The sequence below is a fragment of the Cyanistes caeruleus genome, chromosome 28 (assembly GCF_971803275.1).
Source record: "Cyanistes caeruleus chromosome 28, bCyaCae1.hap1.1, whole genome shotgun sequence".
NCBI classification, from domain to species: Eukaryota; Metazoa; Chordata; class Aves; order Passeriformes; family Paridae; genus Cyanistes; species Cyanistes caeruleus.
In genome coordinates this window covers 3,326,553-3,345,234 of record NC_141728.1, presented here as the reverse complement: position 1 = coordinate 3,345,234, position 18,682 = coordinate 3,326,553, and the positions used below count along the sequence as shown (strand labels likewise).

The 18,682-nt window shown below is 47.0% G+C and overlaps 1 protein-coding gene and 1 long non-coding RNA gene across 2 annotated transcripts in view; both read left to right on the top strand.

The window, feature by feature from the left end:
• Positions 1–18,682, top strand: part of LOC147649047 (uncharacterized) — a 225,006-nt gene that overhangs the window by 24,380 nt on the left and 181,944 nt on the right. The gene's annotated exons all lie outside the window — the stretch shown is intronic.
• On the top strand, positions 9,173–16,489 carry LOC111922332 (uncharacterized). Its single transcript, XM_086865034.1, has 7 exons — positions 9,173–9,712; positions 11,146–11,499; positions 12,412–12,711; positions 14,072–14,259; positions 14,663–14,783; positions 15,421–16,075; positions 16,376–16,489. The coding sequence occupies exons 1-6, from the start codon at positions 9,199–9,201 to the stop codon at positions 15,489–15,491; spliced, it is 1,548 nt and encodes a 515-aa protein (XP_086721160.1). The 5' UTR covers positions 9,173–9,198; the 3' UTR covers positions 15,492–16,075; positions 16,376–16,489.

Here is an 18,682-nt window from a genome sequence, read left to right as displayed (position 1 = left end):
AGTGTGCCCAAAATTCCCTAAAATCAAAACTCCTCAGCACCAATGCAGCATTGAGAAGCAGCATTCTTTATGTGGCCAGATGCTCGGGGGGACAGCCCCTCTGACTGGTGTGAAAATGGGAGGAGAGGGCAGAGTTTGTGCCTGGGTGATTGCCATTTGTAGAAATGAAAAGCCACGAGAAAATTGTTTCTTGTGGAGGACTCTCCATATCATGAGAAGAGAAAACTCCTCTCCCTGCACAGACTGATGAAAAGACTATTGTATAGCTGGCACTGCTTGAATATCCCAGGTTTTGTCTCTGCCTTGGGAAAGGAACAGTTGGGTTTGGGGCGAGGAAGGGTTTCTAAAGCTTTTATGCTTGTTTCTTATTCTTATAGACCTGATCATTAAGTTTCTTTATTCCTATTCAGATGTAAGCCTGTTTTGTCCTTCTCCTAATCCATATCTCACAGCAAGAAAGAAGGAAGTATTCTGCTGATATTAGCTGGAGTTAAAACCTACCACACTCAGCCACTCCTGACAGGACTTGTGCTCCAGACCCCTCAGCAGCCTTGTTGCCCTTCTCTGGACACACTCCAGCCCCTCCATGGCCTTCCTCAATTGGGGGCCCAGGACTGGACACAGCACTCGAGGTGTGGCCTCAGCAGTGCCCAGCACAGGGGAAGAATCCCTGCCCTGCTCCTGCTGGCCACCCCATTCCTGATCCAGGCCAGGGGCCATTGGCCTTCTTGGCCACCTGGGCACACTGCTGCCTCATGTCCAGCCTGCTGTCCATCAGTGGCCCAGCTCCCTTTCTGCCTGGCCGCTGTCCAGCCACTCTGTCCCCAGCCTGGAGCACTGCAGGCCTTGTTGTGGCCAAAGTGCAGGAGTTGGCACTTGGTCTTGTTCAACCTCACCTTGTTGGCTTTGGGCCCTGCATCCAGCCTGTCCAGCTCCCTGTGCAGAGCCCTCCTGCCCTCCAGCACATCCACACTCCCAGCCAGCTTGGTGTCAGAATGGTTCCATGAGGCCCTGCAGTGTCACAATGGTCTCCATGGTTCCATGACACTCCCTGGAGTCACAATGGATCCTTGGTGCTTTGGGCCCTGCAGTGTCACAGTGGATCCTTGGTGCTTTGGGCCCTGCAGTGTCACACTGGATCCTTGGTCCTTCTGTTACTGTGGGGTTAAATGTCTCTGAATAATGTTTCTGAAAATCATGCAGAATTTGGCCACAAGAATGTTTGGTATTAGGGATGCTCTAGCAAGCTGAAATGTTTACGGTAACAGGAACTGGTGCTTGGGGTCTCCAAGATACCCACCCAGAGATAAGATTCGTACATGTTCCTACAAGGATGAGCTAACTCTCATGAAGCAATATCGATAAAGTTAATGATGCAATATTAATGAAGCAATATTGATAAAGTTGTTATAGTGATTACTGCTACAGCTGAAATTGTATAAATATGTGCACTTTGGACAAAGACGATGGAGCTAGATTTGGGTTGCTGATAGCCCTAGTTCCCACACACTTCAATAAAGCACCTGCATATAATCAATCTGTGATTATGTGTGTTCCTGAACGCTGACATTTTGGTGACCCAGATGGGACCCTGTGAGTGCTGCTGAGCGAGTTCATGACCCGATCACGCTCCAGCCGGCACCGAGGGATTCTCGGGGAGCCCATCCGGCTGTGAGCGTCTCCTCTGCTCACAACGTCCCTCTGAGAGAGGTAAGGTGCTTTTTGGTCTGCTCTGGTGCCTGCCGATAAGACGCAGCGAAATCTCCGCAGGGTTGGGCTGGAGGAATTCCTGGCATTGCCCAGGCGCCGTCTGTCAGACAAGTGCGAAAGCGTTGCAGGTTCGGCATCAGTGGTGTGTGGTGTATTGTAACTGTAACATGGAGAAGCTTAAAGGGATTTGAGGTGGCAATGCCCCTATAGCACGTACTTCTCCTTTGGGGTGCTTATTGGCACATTGGAAACAGGGAAACTTTGGGCAAGATTTACGTAAAGTTGATTGATTATTGTAATACCTGGTGGCCAGGATATGACCTGGACAGTGGGGAAAAGTGGCCAAGAAATGGATCTTTGCAGTATAACACCATTTTACAGTTGATGTTGTTCTGTAAGTGAGAGGGAAAGTGGGATGAAGTTCCATATGTAGATTTGTTTTTCTATTTGCGAGACAAGCCAGAATGGCAGGCTGAGTGTGGATTGATGGCAGTTAAAGCATGTGGGAGTGATAAATGTGAGGTTTGTGTTAAAGGACAAAAAGTTGTTTAGAGCACCTGGCATTAAAAGAAAGTTTGCATCAGGGAAAAGAGATGGATGTTGATTTACAAGTGGTTTCAGCAGAACCAAAAGAACCTGATTCTGTTTCGTCTGCCCCCACATCACCCAATCCTATTTCCCCTAACCCTATCTCGCCTAACCCTACTTCACCCTTCCCTCTTTATCCTCCTCTACAGCCTTCACCTGATCCTTCTTCTCTGGGAGATGATCAAGATCTAACTGTGATACAAGGAAATGTGAAAAATGCTGGGGAGAGGATAGCAGTAGCGGGGGTGATGATAATAAATCAGTGACACCGGTGTCCCATCGGACTCGGTCACAGCTTGCTCCGGTTCTGGGTAGAACGGGAAAAGATTTGGGCAGACAAAGGCAGACTGTGATTGCCCCCTTGAGACAAGGAGTAGGAGTAGAGGAGCTGGTGTTTGTAAAAGTGCCTTTCTCCCCTGCAGACTTGATAATTTGGAAACAGTCAGCTGGAACTTGTAGAGAAAATCCTGATAAAGTAGCACAGGTGGTAAAAATGATTATGAAAACTCAGAATGCAGATTGGGAAGATATACAAGTAATATTGGATAATTTAATGGACTCTGCTGAGAAAGAGATGGTGCTTAGAGCAGCCAAGGAGAAGGTGAGAGAAGATCTCAGAATTGGGGTGGTGACAGGGACTTTAGATGAGAACTTTCTGACCGGGGATCCAGGGTGGGATCCCAATGCCTTTGGGGACATGCGGAGGCTGAAGAGATATCAAGAGTGGCTCCAGACAGGGGTTGGGAATGCTGTACCTAAGACTATGAATTGGTCTAAATTGTATGAGGTAAGACAGGAAAAGAAAGAATCCCCTGCTGCATTTTTGGAAAGGCTTAAGGAGGCAGTGAGAAAGGATACAGATCTTCAACTAGAAACAGAACAAGCGAAAGTTCAGCTTGCTCTCACTTTTCTTGGGCAGTAACAGGATGATATTAGGGGAAAACTGCAGAAGTTAGATGGAGAGGACTTAAGGAATTTGAATAAATTTCTTGAAGTGGCTTGGAAAGTATACAATAAAAGAGAAAAAGAAGCTAGTAAAAAGCAGCAGCAAAATCTTTTGGCAGTGATCCAAGGAAGAGAGAATCCAGGTTTCAGAGGACGCGGCAGAGGTGGTCGTGGACTGGGGAGGGGCGGACTTGGCAGAGGACGAGGGAGATGGGTTTTGCCAAGATTAGGGTTAAATCAATGTGCTTATTGTAGACAAGAGGGGCACTGGAAAAATGAATGCCCAAATTGGTTTAACCAGGGCAATCAGTTCAACCAGAATCAAGACACTTTGAAATTAATGGTGCTGGGGGAGTACAGCAGCTGACTAGAATCGGAACAAAAACCAATACAGGAACCTTTAGTAACTATAGAATTGGGAGATAAAGAAGTAAAATTTCTGGTGGATACAGGGGCTACATATTCTGTGCTAAATGATCTAAAGGGGCAAATGGAAGACAAAACAGCAACAATAGTTAGAGCCACAGGGAAGGAGGAGAATCGACCATTCCTGCAACCCCTGGATTTCTGTTTTGCAAACAAAGTTTCAACACATGAATTTTCATATATGCCTGAGTGTCCAATTCCACTTCGAAGGACAAGATTTATTAGCAAAACTTGATGCAGTAATAACTTTTGAGAACAGGGAACTTTTAATGAAAATACCTGAATCGAGGACAGGACAAATTTTAATGATAAAAAAAACTAGTCCCTGCTATCCCTCGGGAATAGAGGATGCAGTAATTCCCTCTGTATGGGAAACAGACATACCAGGAAAATCTAAATTGGCACAACCAGGACATGTGGAATTAAAAGAAGGAGCAAAAGCTGTACAAGTTAAAGAATATCCTATAAAGGCAGAAGCACGACAAGGAATAGTAAAGATTATTGAAAAGTTTTTGAAGTACCAAATTTTAAAATACGTGAATCAGAATTTAATACACAAATATTTCCAGTGAAGAAACCAAATGGTGAGTACAGACTAGTACAGGATTTGAGAGCGATAATTGGAATAACTAAAGATATTTACTCAGTGGTAGCTAATCCTTATACGTTGTTAACATCTGTGAAAGAGAAATAGAAATGGTTTATTGTAATTGATTTAAAAGATGCTTTTTTCTGCATACCCCTTGACAAAGAAAGTAGGAAACTGTTTGCCTTTGAGTGGGAAAATCCAGACAATGGATGGAAAACCCAGCTCACCTGGACACGCCTCCCACAAGGATACAAGAACAGTCCAACCCTATTTGGAAGCCAGCTGGTTAAAGAGCTGGAGATTTGGACTGAGAATGGGCAAGTTTTGAGGGAGCAACACCTGCTGTGACAGTATGTTGGTGGTATACTGATAGCAACAGAGGAAAAGACAACCTGCATAAAGGTAACAATTGAAATTTTAAATCAACTGGGAATGGGAGGATATAAGGTGTCTAAAGAAAAGGTACAAATTGCCCGACAAACTGTGATGTACCTGGGATGTGAAATCTCACAAGGGCAATGAAAGCTGGGTACTGATCATATTCAAGCTATTTGTGCCATTCCAGAATCCCTGAACCTACCTGAGATACAAGTTTTCCTTGACATGGTAGAGTGGTGCCGTGGATCATGGACTATGCACTAACTGCAAAACCCCTGAATGAAGCCCACAAGACACAGCCGTTTACCTGGGACAAACGACAGGAGGAGACCTTCCTCAAACTGAAGGAGGCATTGACAACAGCTCCAGCATTAGGATTGCCTGACCTATCCAAAGATTTTCAGCTGTTTGTGCATGAAAGACTACACCTAGCACAGGGAGTGCTGACCCAAGGTTTGGGAAGCTGGAAAAGGCTGGTAAGCTCCTTCTCCAAACAACTTGACCACGTGAGTGCTGGATGGCCTTCGTGCCTGTGGGCAGTTGCAGCCACCGTGATGCTGACACAAGAAACTAGGAAACTCAAGATGGGTAGACACATAGATGTCTGTGTGCCACACATGGTGAGCTCTGTTTTCGAACAAAAGGGGAGCCATTGGCTATCTCCAAGCAGGATGATGAAATTCCAGGTAATCCTGACTGAGCAGGATGATGTCACACTAAAGACAACTAACCTCTTGAATCCAGCTTTGTTCCTAGGTACCACAACTGAAGAAGGCCCATTAGAGCATGACTGTGTAGAAGTAATAGAGTACAGCTATTCTGCAAGAGAAGACCTGAAAGACATCCCACTGGAGCAACCAGAGTGAGAGCTATTCACAGATGGAAGCAGCTTGGTGGAGAACAGGACCAGATACGCTGGATATGCGGTAACAACAGTCAGTACAATTGTGGAGGCAAAAGCATTATCAGCAAATACATCTGCCCAGAGGGCAGAACTGGTTGCCTTAACCAGAACACTAGAATTGAGTAAAGGGAAATCAAAAAGCAGACTGGACAGCCCGACAGATTGCTCGAGAAGTGCAAACAACAATGGCATTGATACCTTTAAAGATTAATGTATCTCAATTTAATTTGCCTCCAAAACCAAAATATTCAATAGAAGATGAGAAATTGGGACATTTGCTAAACGCACAAAAGGATTTAAAAGAGTGGTATGTAACTGCATGAAGACAAATAGTGTTAACCTCCTTGATAATGAGAGAAGTTCTACAAATTAAACAGAACAAATGTCCCTGGGGTGCACAGGCATTGGTAAAATTGCTAAAGCAAAAATTAATCTCAGTACAGATGCTAACAATGGCAAAATCAACTCAGTGGCTAGACACAGGCAAAGCTAGGAAGGATTAAGATAGGAATAGAATCAAGATGACACTTAGCAAGAACCATCTAGTGAAGTGAGATTTGGGTGGGCCCTAGAGTCTTTGCTCGGTCCTATAGCAAATTATCAGAATAGAGAAATAGGTCAGGTAAATAGACTAGCAAAAGTCACCTGGGAAAGATTTAAAGAACTAAATGTACAATTACAAGCCATCACAAAAATGACTTTACAAAATTGATTTGCCTTAGATTTGCTACTCCTGAAATAACATGGAGTGTGTGTTTTTTTTTAAGGGGATGGATTGATCATTGCTTCATCCACATCCCAAATGTAACTGAAGATGTAGAATATGACATCAGTCAGTTGAAACAAATAGAGCATGGAGCACAGGAAGAGCAAAAGGATTTGACCACATGTTGGTTAGGCAAAATCTTCAAAGGGTTAGGGTAGAATGTGAGTTCATGGATTAAATCTATCATTGAGAGTGTGATAATCTTACTAATTGTATTTTTAGCAATTTGGTTAGTTTACAGCATCTGAAAAGGAGAAATACAGAAGGAAACGTCCTGGAACCAGAAAATAATAAAGGCACTGACACGAGACCCACACCCTCCATCTTCTGGTTCTCCAGTTCGTGACAGCATCCAGGACAGCGTTTACATCAATCAAGGATTCGAAGAACAGCAAGTATCAACTCAGAAACAAAGGACTTTATCAAGTGAAAACATTTGCACTTACAGTGAAGTGAAAATGCTTTCAAACGGGGGAATAATAGTAAAAGGTTCTAAAATCTTAGAAAATTCGGAGACTTAGAAAGAAGTTAGGTTTGGAAAGCCCTGGGAAAAGTAGGCCCTGAGAAATGTTAGGCCTTGTACTTGCTAAAGATCAGGTCAAACTGCACCTGTGTAGTCAGTAGATGATAAATGATACAATTGTTAGATGTGATCAGATATAATTATAGTTTAAAGAACATAAGGAACAATGTTAGGGGGCTGGGGAGGATTACGAGAAATCCATGCTTGGGTAAAAACAATGCTTACAATAGAACAATGAAAGTTTAATAATTAATATGTAAGTTGTATAACGATAGTGTATAAAACATGTTCAACTCCAAAGCAAATCGGGTCAGATTTGGGTATGTGTACCCCTGACACCCAGAGCCCTTCAATAAAGCACCTGCATATAATCAATCTGTGGTTATGTGTGATCCTGAACGCTAACAGTGTCATGGTTGAAAGTTAAGTGTTATGAAAGAAACTTCAGATTAAATTAACTGCTGAATGGTTGAATTAGTCAATTACCTAAGACATCTGATCATTTGTTTTATACAAATGCCTTTTAAAAGTTTACAGTGTTTTAAGCATCTTATGGCTGCTATTCTTAAACCCCTTGCTTTGAAAATGGCTTAAGAGACATCTTTCCAGATGAGGCCAAAGCTCTGGCCAAGCCTTGACTTTACCTGGATGGAGAATTTACCAATAAACCCAGAAGTTTTCTGCATCAAAACAATATTCAGGTCAATTTAACTTGACAATTAGTGAATTAATATAGCAGCTGGATTTTACAGTGAGCTTGGAAAATTGTTATCCGGACATGATTTTCCAATCTTCCATTGATTTATCAGCTGTGGCAGACTCTGGGATGAGAGTATATATTTCGTATATTCAGCAATTCATATTACAAATTATTCAGATAAGTTTCATATCACATTTTCTTAATAAGTTTTTGATTTCTCTGAAAGTGTTATTTCCTATGTGTATACATGTGCAAGTGTTTTAATTTGATAGTTTTTCATTGTCATAACAAAAAACCCAAATACCTTACTTAATTACAAAACAAAAAAAAAAGGGGGGGGAACCAAGGCTATGCCTCAGAAGTATAAAAACCTTATATATCTTAAATTTTTAGAAAAAGTGTAAAGATCTTATATCTATTACAAATAATTCCTGAACAGTCCTTTTCAAACAAGTCTGTTACAAAGCCAATTCCATCAATTATCAGGTATTGTTCTAACAGTACTCAAGCAAAGTTGAGAGAGAATTCTTTGGTTCCAGTCAAAAGTTCAGACGCAAGATTAAAAATTCATTTCAATTAATAATTTGGAGGAAAGTCTATGTTTGTGTATTCACAGGTTCAAAGCAGAAGTAACTTCCTAGCGAAGAACATGGAAACTCCTCAGCTGCAGAGACAAGCAGACAGCCCAAAGAGCAGAAGAGCAAGCACGCAGATGTGAACTGTATCAAGACACAGCTGACAGCTGAACAGCTTGGATCCCACATGCAAGAGCAATGGACTTTGGGTTTCAAGTGAGAGTGGGAAAATTAATATTGTAAAGCCTCATTTGTTAAAACGTGAGTGAAAGAAAAATAACCCTCCTTGAAAAGTAATCCAAAAAAAGATTTGGGTTTATTTTTTTTATTGTTTTTTTTTAAAAAAGAGAGGGGCAGATGTTGGAGTCTGAGATACAGAGTGTGTGCCCTTGTTTCTAATACTTAGTTCTAGGATTGAAAGAAACACTGAATTTCATATGACATGAAATTCATGAGCATGTTTTCATGGTGATATATGAAAACAAATGTTAAAGTTAGATAGGAAAAGTGTAAGTGTGTAGATTAGAAAGTTTCTTAAATCACTGGGTGAAAAAGTAGTTTAGAGAACAGGAGACAAGATGCAGGATTTAGGGTGTTGTCTCTTGTCCTTCTCCTTTCTTCTTCATGTTCTTCTCCGAGGGGTTTTTGGGTAGTAGTAAGTGATTGGGTAAAAAATGCCGCAGTGCAGCGCACAGGTGTTGGGTCATTGGGTCAAATATTTATTGGAATAAAGAAAAAAGGACTCCTCTGTCTCCTTTTTTGACACAAACCTCTGGCGTTTGTGGATTAATTTTGCTGACATTTGTTTCTAAAAATAACTTGAATAACAGTTACAATTTAGTTAGCAAAAATCAATTCCATTTATTACAGTAACAATCTTTGTCAATTAGTGGAATTCCTATGTAATTTCTCGTTTCCCACATGCATTTTTCACCTGCTCTTACCTGGCCTTATCTCCCCTCAGGCCCCGCTCGTCCTCGCCGAGTCCGGCCCGCGCCGGGGCCGCGCCGGGCGCGCGCGGGGCCGAACGCAGCGCCCCCCTCAGGCCGTTGCGCCGCGGCCGTTGCGGCGCCAGTCGGAGACAGATCGGTGCCATGGCGGAGCTGCCGCTGCCCGCCGGACTCAATGCCAGCACCTTCCCCGCCAAGCTGTGGCGCCTGGTGAACAGCCCCCGCGTCCGCTCCGTGCGCTGGGACAGCCAGGCCCAGGGCTTGCTCATCGACCGCTTCCTCTTCGAGCGGGAGCTGCTCAGCCCGGCCGGCGCCCACGGAGGGGGCGGCCAGGGGGCGGGGGCGGCCCCGGACTCCTTCAAAGCCACGCACTTTGGCAGTTTCGTGCGCCAGCTCAACCTCTACGGCTTCCAAAAGGTGCCGGCATGGCTTGGCTCAGCTGTGCCGGGCGATGCCGGGGCTTGGCTGCACTTTATGAACCCAAACTTCCGCCGCGACCGCCCCGAGCTTCTGCTCCGCATCAAACGCCTGACCAGGGCCAACAGGCAGAGACTGGCGGCGGGGCTGGAGGTGCGGAGCCGCCAGCCCAGCCGCCTCCAGCGGCTCCCCACGGAGCGGTCGCTGCCCGCCTTCCCCAGCGGGCAGCCGCCCAGAGCCGGTGAGACGGGGTGGGAGCTGCGGGCGCGGAGGGAGGCGTGGGCTTTGGCCGTGGGCGCTGCCCGGCCGGGCAGGAGCGGCCCCTGCCCGTGCTGGGGCTGCTCAGCGCTGCTGCCCCGGCCGGCACAGGGGCTGTCCTTGGGCAAGGCAGCTGTGCCGGCGGGGCCCGGGAGCTGTGCCGGGCTGCCGGGGGCTGCGGGACAGTCCCGCCGCGCCTGCGCTCGCCACACGCTGGCCCGCTCGGCCGGCAGCCGGCCCGGCCCTGTGCCGTGGCTGGCGCTGCTCATTGCGCGGCCCTGGGACGCTCGGGGAGCTCTCCGGGAGTGCGGCTGAGCCGAGGGCTTGGGCGTGCTCAGCCCCAGCGGGAGAGGGAGCCTCCTGTCCCATTTGGAGCAGAGGGGAGAAGAGCTGGCACTTGGGTTTCTGGCAGCTGCCTCCTGCCAAGGCTTGAACGGATAGGGGAGAGCTCAGTAGACAGGGAGCTGTTTGTTGCAAAGTGAATAAAATCCCATACACCCGTGTGTGTAGAGTTGTTTATTTCAGTGCTGGAGATGAGGAGGATTTCTTCTCCTAATTCATCCACGTTTCTCAATTGCTGTGATATATTTAGTAATTATTGCTTGGTGTTACTATGTCATTATAACATATGGAACTAATATACACATATTATACTGTATATTATAATGTAATATAATGTATTGTATTGATCGTATGTAATATATTATAATGTATATTATAGACTCTGGAACGAATTTACATAGTATAATCTCATGGCTATAGATAGTTCTTTTTCACTGTGCTTGTGCCTCCCCAATTTGGGGGTCGTTGGGGGTCTTTGACGAAGGCTTCCAAAGTCATCTTTGCATCTGAACTTTTCAACTTTGTCTTCAGAGCATGCACAGCTATGGTGTTCCTTGGTCTGTCTGGTCCTAACCGGTCTAATTACTTTATTTTGTGGCTAATTGGCTTGACATTTGCTAAGTTTTCATTAGTACTATACTTACCTCTCTCTGAAACTGACCACCTGGTGAGATTTTCATTTTTTTTCCCCTCTCTCCAGCACTGAGCAACCAATTAACCATATCCTAGCCAGTACAGGTTATACTAGTCTCTATCAGGTTAAATAGATCCATGAAGTTATGATTCAGGTTCTATTGATATCTGGTGATACAGATTGATCAGGTTATATTGACATCTTATAAGTCAATCTATCTAAGTCAATCTAAGCAGCTTGTAAGTTTGACTTAAGTTCTATAGGCATCAAACCCCCCAAGACATGTGGTGATATTTTTCTTTCTCACCCTGTTTTGGGAGGAGGTGAGCTTTTGTCTTCCCTGACAAAAGCACACTTGCTGCCAAGGGAAACACAGCTGAGGAGCAGGAGTGACCCAGCCTTCCCTTTGCTTCCTTTCTTCTTCCCTCCCTGCTGCACAGCTCCCTTGCTCCAGAAGCGCGATGCTGCCTCACCTGAGGATTCAGAGCTGCCTCCAGGCCCTTGCAGGAGAAGAGCAGCTGCTCAGGAGAGTGAGGCTTCCCCAGCACCTGCCAAGAAAGTCTGTGCCACCTCTGCACTTGCTGGGGCTTCACCAGTGGAACCATCAAGAGAGCTCATCCAGAGATTTAATCTCCGCAAGCTCACGGTTCCACTGGTTCGCCTGGACCTGAAACGCCATCCTGAGCTCATGGTTCACCTCACTTCAGTCGACCCTGAAGCTGCTTGCAGGGCCCTTGGACAGAGCAACAGCTGCTCATCTTCTCAGCAGCACAGCCCAGCCTGCCACCCATCAGGTAGGGAAAGAGTTTCTACCCTTCCTTTTCCAATAGCTCCTGGCAACTGAGCCTTTCAAGTGTTTTCCCTGAGTCCTCTGTCATGGCTAGATCTCAAGTGAGAATCACGGAGAAAGTGTACTAGGAAGTGGGACTGTGAATGCCAAAGTATTCTCTGCTCTTCCTGTCCTTCCTGCAGATGTGGAGGTTGTTGTGGGCATTTCCCAGACAGCCTGTCTGCTGAGGTGCAAGGGCAGGGCGAAAAATATTGCCCGACAGACAAGTGGTCAGTGTTAGGTGAACTCCCCTGTTTCTTGGAATGAAGTCCAACTAGGACGGTGATAGGATATTGCAGATGTTTCAGACTGACTGGCCTGCAAATCGGGCCGTGCCATTGAAATGAGCTCTGTGTGCCTCAGAACAGCTGCAGCTGCAGAACATGGCCTCACCTACAAGGTTGCTTTTCGAATAAACTCCCAGTTGAATTTCTCAGTGTGTGCCTGAAGATCCGGGCTCTTCTTGGGTGAATGCATGTTCTGTGGCCTTCTGTGCTGAGAAACTCAAGCAGCCAAATCTAAAAGCTGCTGGGGAGATAGGGAAGGCTGTGATTCTAAAGTTTTTGTGTGCCTTTGGAGCAGAAGGGAGAAGAGCTGGCAGCTGGCTTTCTGGCAGTTGCCTCGTGCCGAGGAATGGCAGCGGGACACTTTTCCCAGATAGGTGAATAAGTACGGGAGAGCTGAGTAGACAAGGAATTGGTTGTTGCAAAGCTTCAGAACATGTGGGGAATTTTCTCCTTCTCACCCTACTTGGGAGGATGGGAACTTCTGTCTCCCTTGGGAGAAGTACAGTTGCTGCCAAGGGAAACACAGCTGAGGAGCAGGAGTGACCCAGCCTTCCCTTTGCTTCCTTTCTTCTTCCCTCACTGCTGCACAGCTCCTTGGTGCCAGAAGCACAGTGCTGCCTCACCTGAGGATTCAGAGCTACCTCCAGGCCCTTCCAGGACAAGTCCAGATCCTCAAGGGCGTGAAGCTTCCCCAGCAGCTGCCAAGAAAGTGTTTGCTGCATCTGGACTTGGGGTTTCATCAGGCCAGCCAGGCACACACAAATTTCAATCCCAGCCAGAGCTCATGACTCCACCATTTCCTGCGCACCATCAAAACACTTCTGCGGCCTCTCCAGAGAGCAGCAGCTGCACTTCTCCAGAGCAGCACTTGCCAGCCAACATCCCATCAGGTACGGAATGTGTCTCTCCCCTGGCTTTTCAGAAAGATCACAAAAAGTGACTGAAGTATTTTGCCGCGGTGCTCTGTCATGTGTCCATTTGATTGTGACAATCAGGTGTCAAGGGTACTAGGAAGCAGGATCATGAATATCAAAACAATCTCTGTCTGCTTTTCCCATCCTTGCTGCAGATTTGGAGGATGTTCTGGCCATTTTCCAGGCAGCCTCTGTGTAGAGGTCAAAGGGCAAGGCAAAAAACATTTCTCCACAACTGGTCGGTGTCAGGTGAACTCCCATTTTTCTTTGGAGGAAGCCAAACTAGGACTCTGATGGGATATTGCAGAGTTTACAGATTGTCTTTTGTTGAGATGAAATACAAGGGATGGGACCACCGTGCTTTGAGATGATTTATTGCTTAAGTAGCCCAATAAGAGATCAGTCCTGAGGCGTGAGATTTACAGGCAACAAGTCAACCACAGCTCAGGAAGTTACGAGTTCCTTCTCCGCATGGCAATATATAACTTTTTAGTCCAGTAGACAGTTGACACCAAGTTTGTTTTCACTTATTAAGCTCTTATCACCTTTACTTGATTTTGCCACACTGCGTCTGTCTTTTAACCAACAAGCTAACAGGTCACGTATTCACACACACTTCTGTAACAGTTCCTAGATCTCTAACTTACTTTATAAATCACACTATTACACTTTATACCTCCAACTATTTTACTTCATAGAATTTCTTACTTACTCTAGGCATATTCTTACTTACAACTGTAAGAACAATGGTTTAGAATTACTCTACCTAATGTCTGTGTACTTTCATCACTCCATCAATCCAGGCTTTTTCTAAGGCTGCAGATTTTCCATTTCCAACAGTCTCTCCCGCAAATAATGCTATGAAATTTCAGTGCCCGCTGTGAGTCCCCAGAACAGTTGCAGCTGCAGACCATGGCCTCACCTCCATGGTTGCTCCTTAGAATAAACTCGCAGTTGAAGTTTAGCATGTGTATCTGCACCTCTGGCCTCTTCCTGGGTGAATGCACTTTCTGTGGTCTTTTGTGATGAGAAACTCAAGCAGCCAAATGCCAAAGCTGCTGGGAAGATGCAAAAGGCTGTGATTCAAGGTGATTATTTCTGTGTGTATGTCTAGATCAGTTTGACAAGCCATACTTTAATCTATGTACACGTCAATTAGGATAATACTTTTGAAGGGGAAGAGCTCACTCTTCCAATTCCCTGGGAAGTTTTTAATACCTTTCTGGAGTTGAGGTTGCTGTGCGCTTCCTGTGATGTTTGATCCAAGGCAGCAATAAAGCTCTGCGTCCCAAAGCCTCATTTTGGAGCCTCACCCATGTTTTTTGGATTCTTCCAGCTGCCCTGGGCACTTCAGTCCCCAGTGCTCCAGCTGGCAGTGCTGGTTATGCAGCATGGAGAGCCCCAAGCTGGGTCTGGAGTACTCCTGGGGAAGAGGAATTGCCACCGCTGGATCTGGACCTTGTTCTGGAGACACTGGAGGAGATGCTTTCACCATCTGTGCCTGAAAGGTCTCCCTCTGCTCAGGTAACTCCATTGGACAGGGATGAAAGGGGCTGGAGGGAGAGCTTCTGAATGTTGTTGCATGGCTGAGAAGCAAAGGCTTCTTGAATTCAGCTGGGAATGGACACGGAAGGATTTGCGTGTTCAAGCAAGATTTGCTAAGGAAGAGGGAATGAAAAGGGGGAATAGCCCTTAAGTGAGGATGAGAGGTGTTTGCCAGGTTTGGATGCTCCTTTTTCTGGAAAGAACTGCCCATATCTTATTGGCAAGCGTGATGACCATTTGTCTTCTGCAAACTCTTGCGTATATACCAGTTTTCAAAAGCAATTTGTTGGTGCACAGAAGGAAATCTGGCAGGCTCTGATTGTATCCCTGCAGAATCTATTGGTTGATCTTTGCGTTTCCTTCTTTCTGTTTTTCTTTTCAGGTCAATGCTAGTGTTGCCCGTGGCTCTTCAGGAGGGGAGGCTGTGAACAAGGCTGCAGCAGAGGGAGCTTTGCCTGCTTGCGGGAGCCGTGTGAACGTTTGCCAGGAGCCCGAGGAGCTTGGTAAGGAGTGAGCCCAGCGTGGTTTAGAGAGATGGGAGACAGCTGCTCTGAGCCTGCCTCTGGCAGGAAGGGAGATCAGAAGAGTTGAGTTCTTGTCTGCAGCAGGGTTGGTGCTTCCTGGTGCCTTTAGTTCCAATCCTGCACTGGCACAAGCTCCCCGAGCCCTGCCCCTCCATGCTTTTCCAGAGGCTCTGACACTGAGTCCTCTGCTGTGGCAAGAGAGCCGGCAAGAAACCTGAGCTGGTGGCAGTTGTGTCACCAAGCTGCGTGTCCCAATTGGTTCCCAGCTCACAGCAGCCTTCAGCTTCAGCCACTGCAGTGAGGACTGATGTCTCTGCGTCAGCCCAGAGAAAGAACAAGGCTGGGCTTCTTTGTGGCAGCTGGCACTGTCTGTGTTTCAAGATCTCGGGGGTGCCATTTGCACTGGGAGTGTTCTGAATTGATTGGCGTACTTCAAAACTTCACACACTGGAAAACTTGGAAGGATCCCTGTTCTTGAAAGAGCAGGCTTCAAATTCTCAAGTGAGAGTGTGCCTTTCAGGCCATCTTTGACAGCCTTTGCTAGCAGGACAGTTTACTTGCAAAGGGAAAGCTACACGGAGGCCAGCATTGACTGAGAGCTGCCTTTCCTTGCCAGATATCCACGTGATCTACCTGGCCAGAAGGGCTGCCCTGCGTGGGAAGAAGGATCAGAGGGAGAGCCTGTGACCATCAGGCAGGTGGCATCCCTCTGTTTATAGATATAGTTAGAGATTTTTTATCTTGATTTATTTATCCATATAGTTACAAGTATAGATTGATAGAGTTGTATTTATAGGTGTATCTATTTCTACATCTGTAGAGTTTGTATCTATAGTTAGTTATGCATGTGATAGGATTTTATTTCTATGTATACAGTTAGATTTATAGATTTTCAAATTTACATTTCTATATGTAAAGCGTAACATTTCTATGTGCATGCAGTTCCATTTCTAAATGTGCATAGTCCTTTAGTTAGAGCTCTATGGATGTAGAGCTCCATAGATTGAGCTGTGTAGGCTGCATTTTTGCCTCTTTCCCCCTTGGCTGCCTTTCTCACCTCTTGTTTTTCCTGCTGTGCCCCTTGTGTCCCCCTGTGCTGGGTCCGAGCTGGGGCCGGGCCAGGCGGAGCAGCAGTTGCAGCCCTGGCTGTCCCTGGAGCGGTGGGAGCTGCCGCTGGCCCCAGGCACTGTCCTGTGAGGAGCTGCTGAAGGACGCTGAGACTGAGGGGGCTGAGGAGGCGCTGATGCTGAAGGGACCTTGCAAACCTTGAGGTGTGAGGGGCACTGAGGGCTGTGGGGGAGCAGAGGGCCATGGTGGCACGGAGGTGACAGAGGCACGGGCTGAGGGCTGTGCCGGCTCTGAGGGGACACAACGGCTCAGAAGGGACTGAGCGGGGGGAGAGGCCTGGGAGAGGCCCAAGAAACTGAAGAGGGGGCTGGGGCTTTGCCGAGAGGACGGCGGGGCTGAGGGGATGGAATGGAGGGGGCCAGGAGGGAGCACACAGAGCTCAGGGACTGCAGCTCTGCCAGGCCTTGCAACCAATTGCAGAGCCTCCACTTTTGCCACCACAGCTGTGCTGAAGAGCTTGAGGAGAGCCAGACACTGAGAGGAGCCAGCAGGGAGAAGCTGAAGGCCTGGAGCAAGAGCAGTGAACAGGGATGTGCTGAGGCCACGCGAGAGCCTGGGTGAGGCCCCAGGGCTGGTGAGGCCGGGCAGGGCTGAGGGTGGCGTGGGCTTTGGCCGTGGGCGCTGCCCGGCCGGGCAGGAGCGGCCCCTGCCCGTGCTGGGGCTGCTCAGCGCTGCTGCCCCGGCCGGCACAGGGGCTGTCCTTGGGCAAGGCAGCTGTGCCGGCAGGGCCCGGGAGCTGTGCCGGGCTGCCGGGGGCTGCGGGACAGTCCCGCCGCGCCTGCGCTCGCCACACGCTGGCCCGCTCGGCCTGCTTGTTCTTGCCAACCCTCCTGGGGAGGCTCGGAGATTTTCGCTTCCCTGCTGGAAGTGCAGCTGCTGCCAAGGGAAAGGTCCCAGTACTGACTCACTGTTCCCTTTGCCTCCCAGATGTCCCATCTGCTGTCCCTGTCCAGGAGAGCTGCTCTGCATGGGAGGGAAAGACCGAGGGAGAAGCTTTGAAGATGGGGCAGCTGATTTGTTCTTATGCAGTTGTATGGATATTTAGACTGGGACAGTGACATTTGTATATTTTTAAATAGTTTTGTTTTATATATCTATATGTATATATATTGTGTGAAATATGTAATATTTAATCTGTATTTCCATCTGTAGATTGTTCTATATGTATATGTAGAGGTATTTAGTTCTATTTAAACACGTATGACGAGGTATAGTTGTATAATTCTGTCTATCGAATTCTTAGTACAGGGTTATTTAGAGGGGGACACTGATAATTTTGTATTTCTATATGGGCTGTAAGCTTGTAGTAATCTGTAATAAATTAAGTTGTTAAACACCTCATTAATCTTTGTCTATAGTGACTTGTAGAGGTTAGCAATAAGTGAAGCTTTTGCTAACTGAAATTGGTATTTGTATATTTTTACATGGCACTGTTGTGCTAATATAATAAATGAATTTTTAAAACTTAATGGAGATTTTGATAGTTCTGTATTGTCAGTGCAGGTGTAGCAATTTGTAATAAATGACATTTTTCAACTGAAATGGATTCATGTGTATTTGTAGCTCAGCTGTGCGGCTGCAGCAATCTGCAAGCAATGACATTTATCAGCTGAGATGGGTGGTTTGTGATTTGTGCTCTCCAAAGCAATGGGCAGATGGAAATGCCCTGACGCTGGAGGATTTTGGTGATGAAAATCTCCAGCCACACCCAGCACATGCCCCACTTGCGCTCAGGCTGGGCAAGGAAAGCGCAGATTTGGGCTGGCAGCAGAGCCACACGTTGGCTCAGAACTCGCTGCACAGGCCTGCTGAGAAAACTCTGGGACTCTGCTGCGCGTACAACTCCAAGCAGGAGGCAGCGGGGCAGGAGAAAGCATTCACCATGAAAAAACAAAGAGAAATTGTGTCCAAACAGATGTGAGGATACTCTGGGAGTTTGATCAAATGCTCTAACTCACCACTGCCTAGGCTCATCTTCAGCAAAACTAGTTTGTTCAAAGCTGAACACCTTCCAGGAAAGAGAGATTGCACTTTCCCCTCCACTTGCCTTGCTGTGTGAGTGGAAGATGTCCTTCCCACAGGGAATTTTTGCCCTTCAGCACCTCCCTCACTCCCATGAAATCAAAGATTATGTGCTACCGCGTGGCACCATAAAGGAAAACAGCCCTGCCCTGGTGACAGTGTGTGCAAAGTCTTCCCTCCTCCTGTCCCCACCTGGCACAAACTGAACCATCCCCTTGCTGTCCAAACTGCGCCTGAGGTGAGTGAGGGCTCCAGGAGCTCAGGAGGGTGCAACACCACCACAGGTGGGAAGGTTTTGCAAAGCTTCCTAAGCATCAGTGAACTTTGGCTTTGCCGCTCTTCCCCTTCAATATTGTCCTACTCATGAACGGGCTTGGAGGACACCGTGCCGCCAGCTCCCGCAAGTGAAGTTTGTTCTCTTCAGGGCTGGAATGGAGGAAAATGCAAATGGTTCTTTTTGGAGTGAAATTTGGGCTTTGGTGCAGCTGGGTGAGGTCCCTTATTTGCTGTGGAAAGTAGAGGAAAAGCTTTAAATTCCCAACAGAAGCTGCCTGCCAGCCCACACAGAGACCTGAATGAGGCCCAGGTGTGCTTGCTGCACGCTGGTCCAAGGGAAAAGCTGGAACAAAGTCCCCTTTGATTGGAGATTGAGCCTCTGTCCTGATGGGACACTTGTGCTTGGCTTCTTTTTCCCCCTTGGACTGAGATTGATGAGAGAGAGGCAGTTT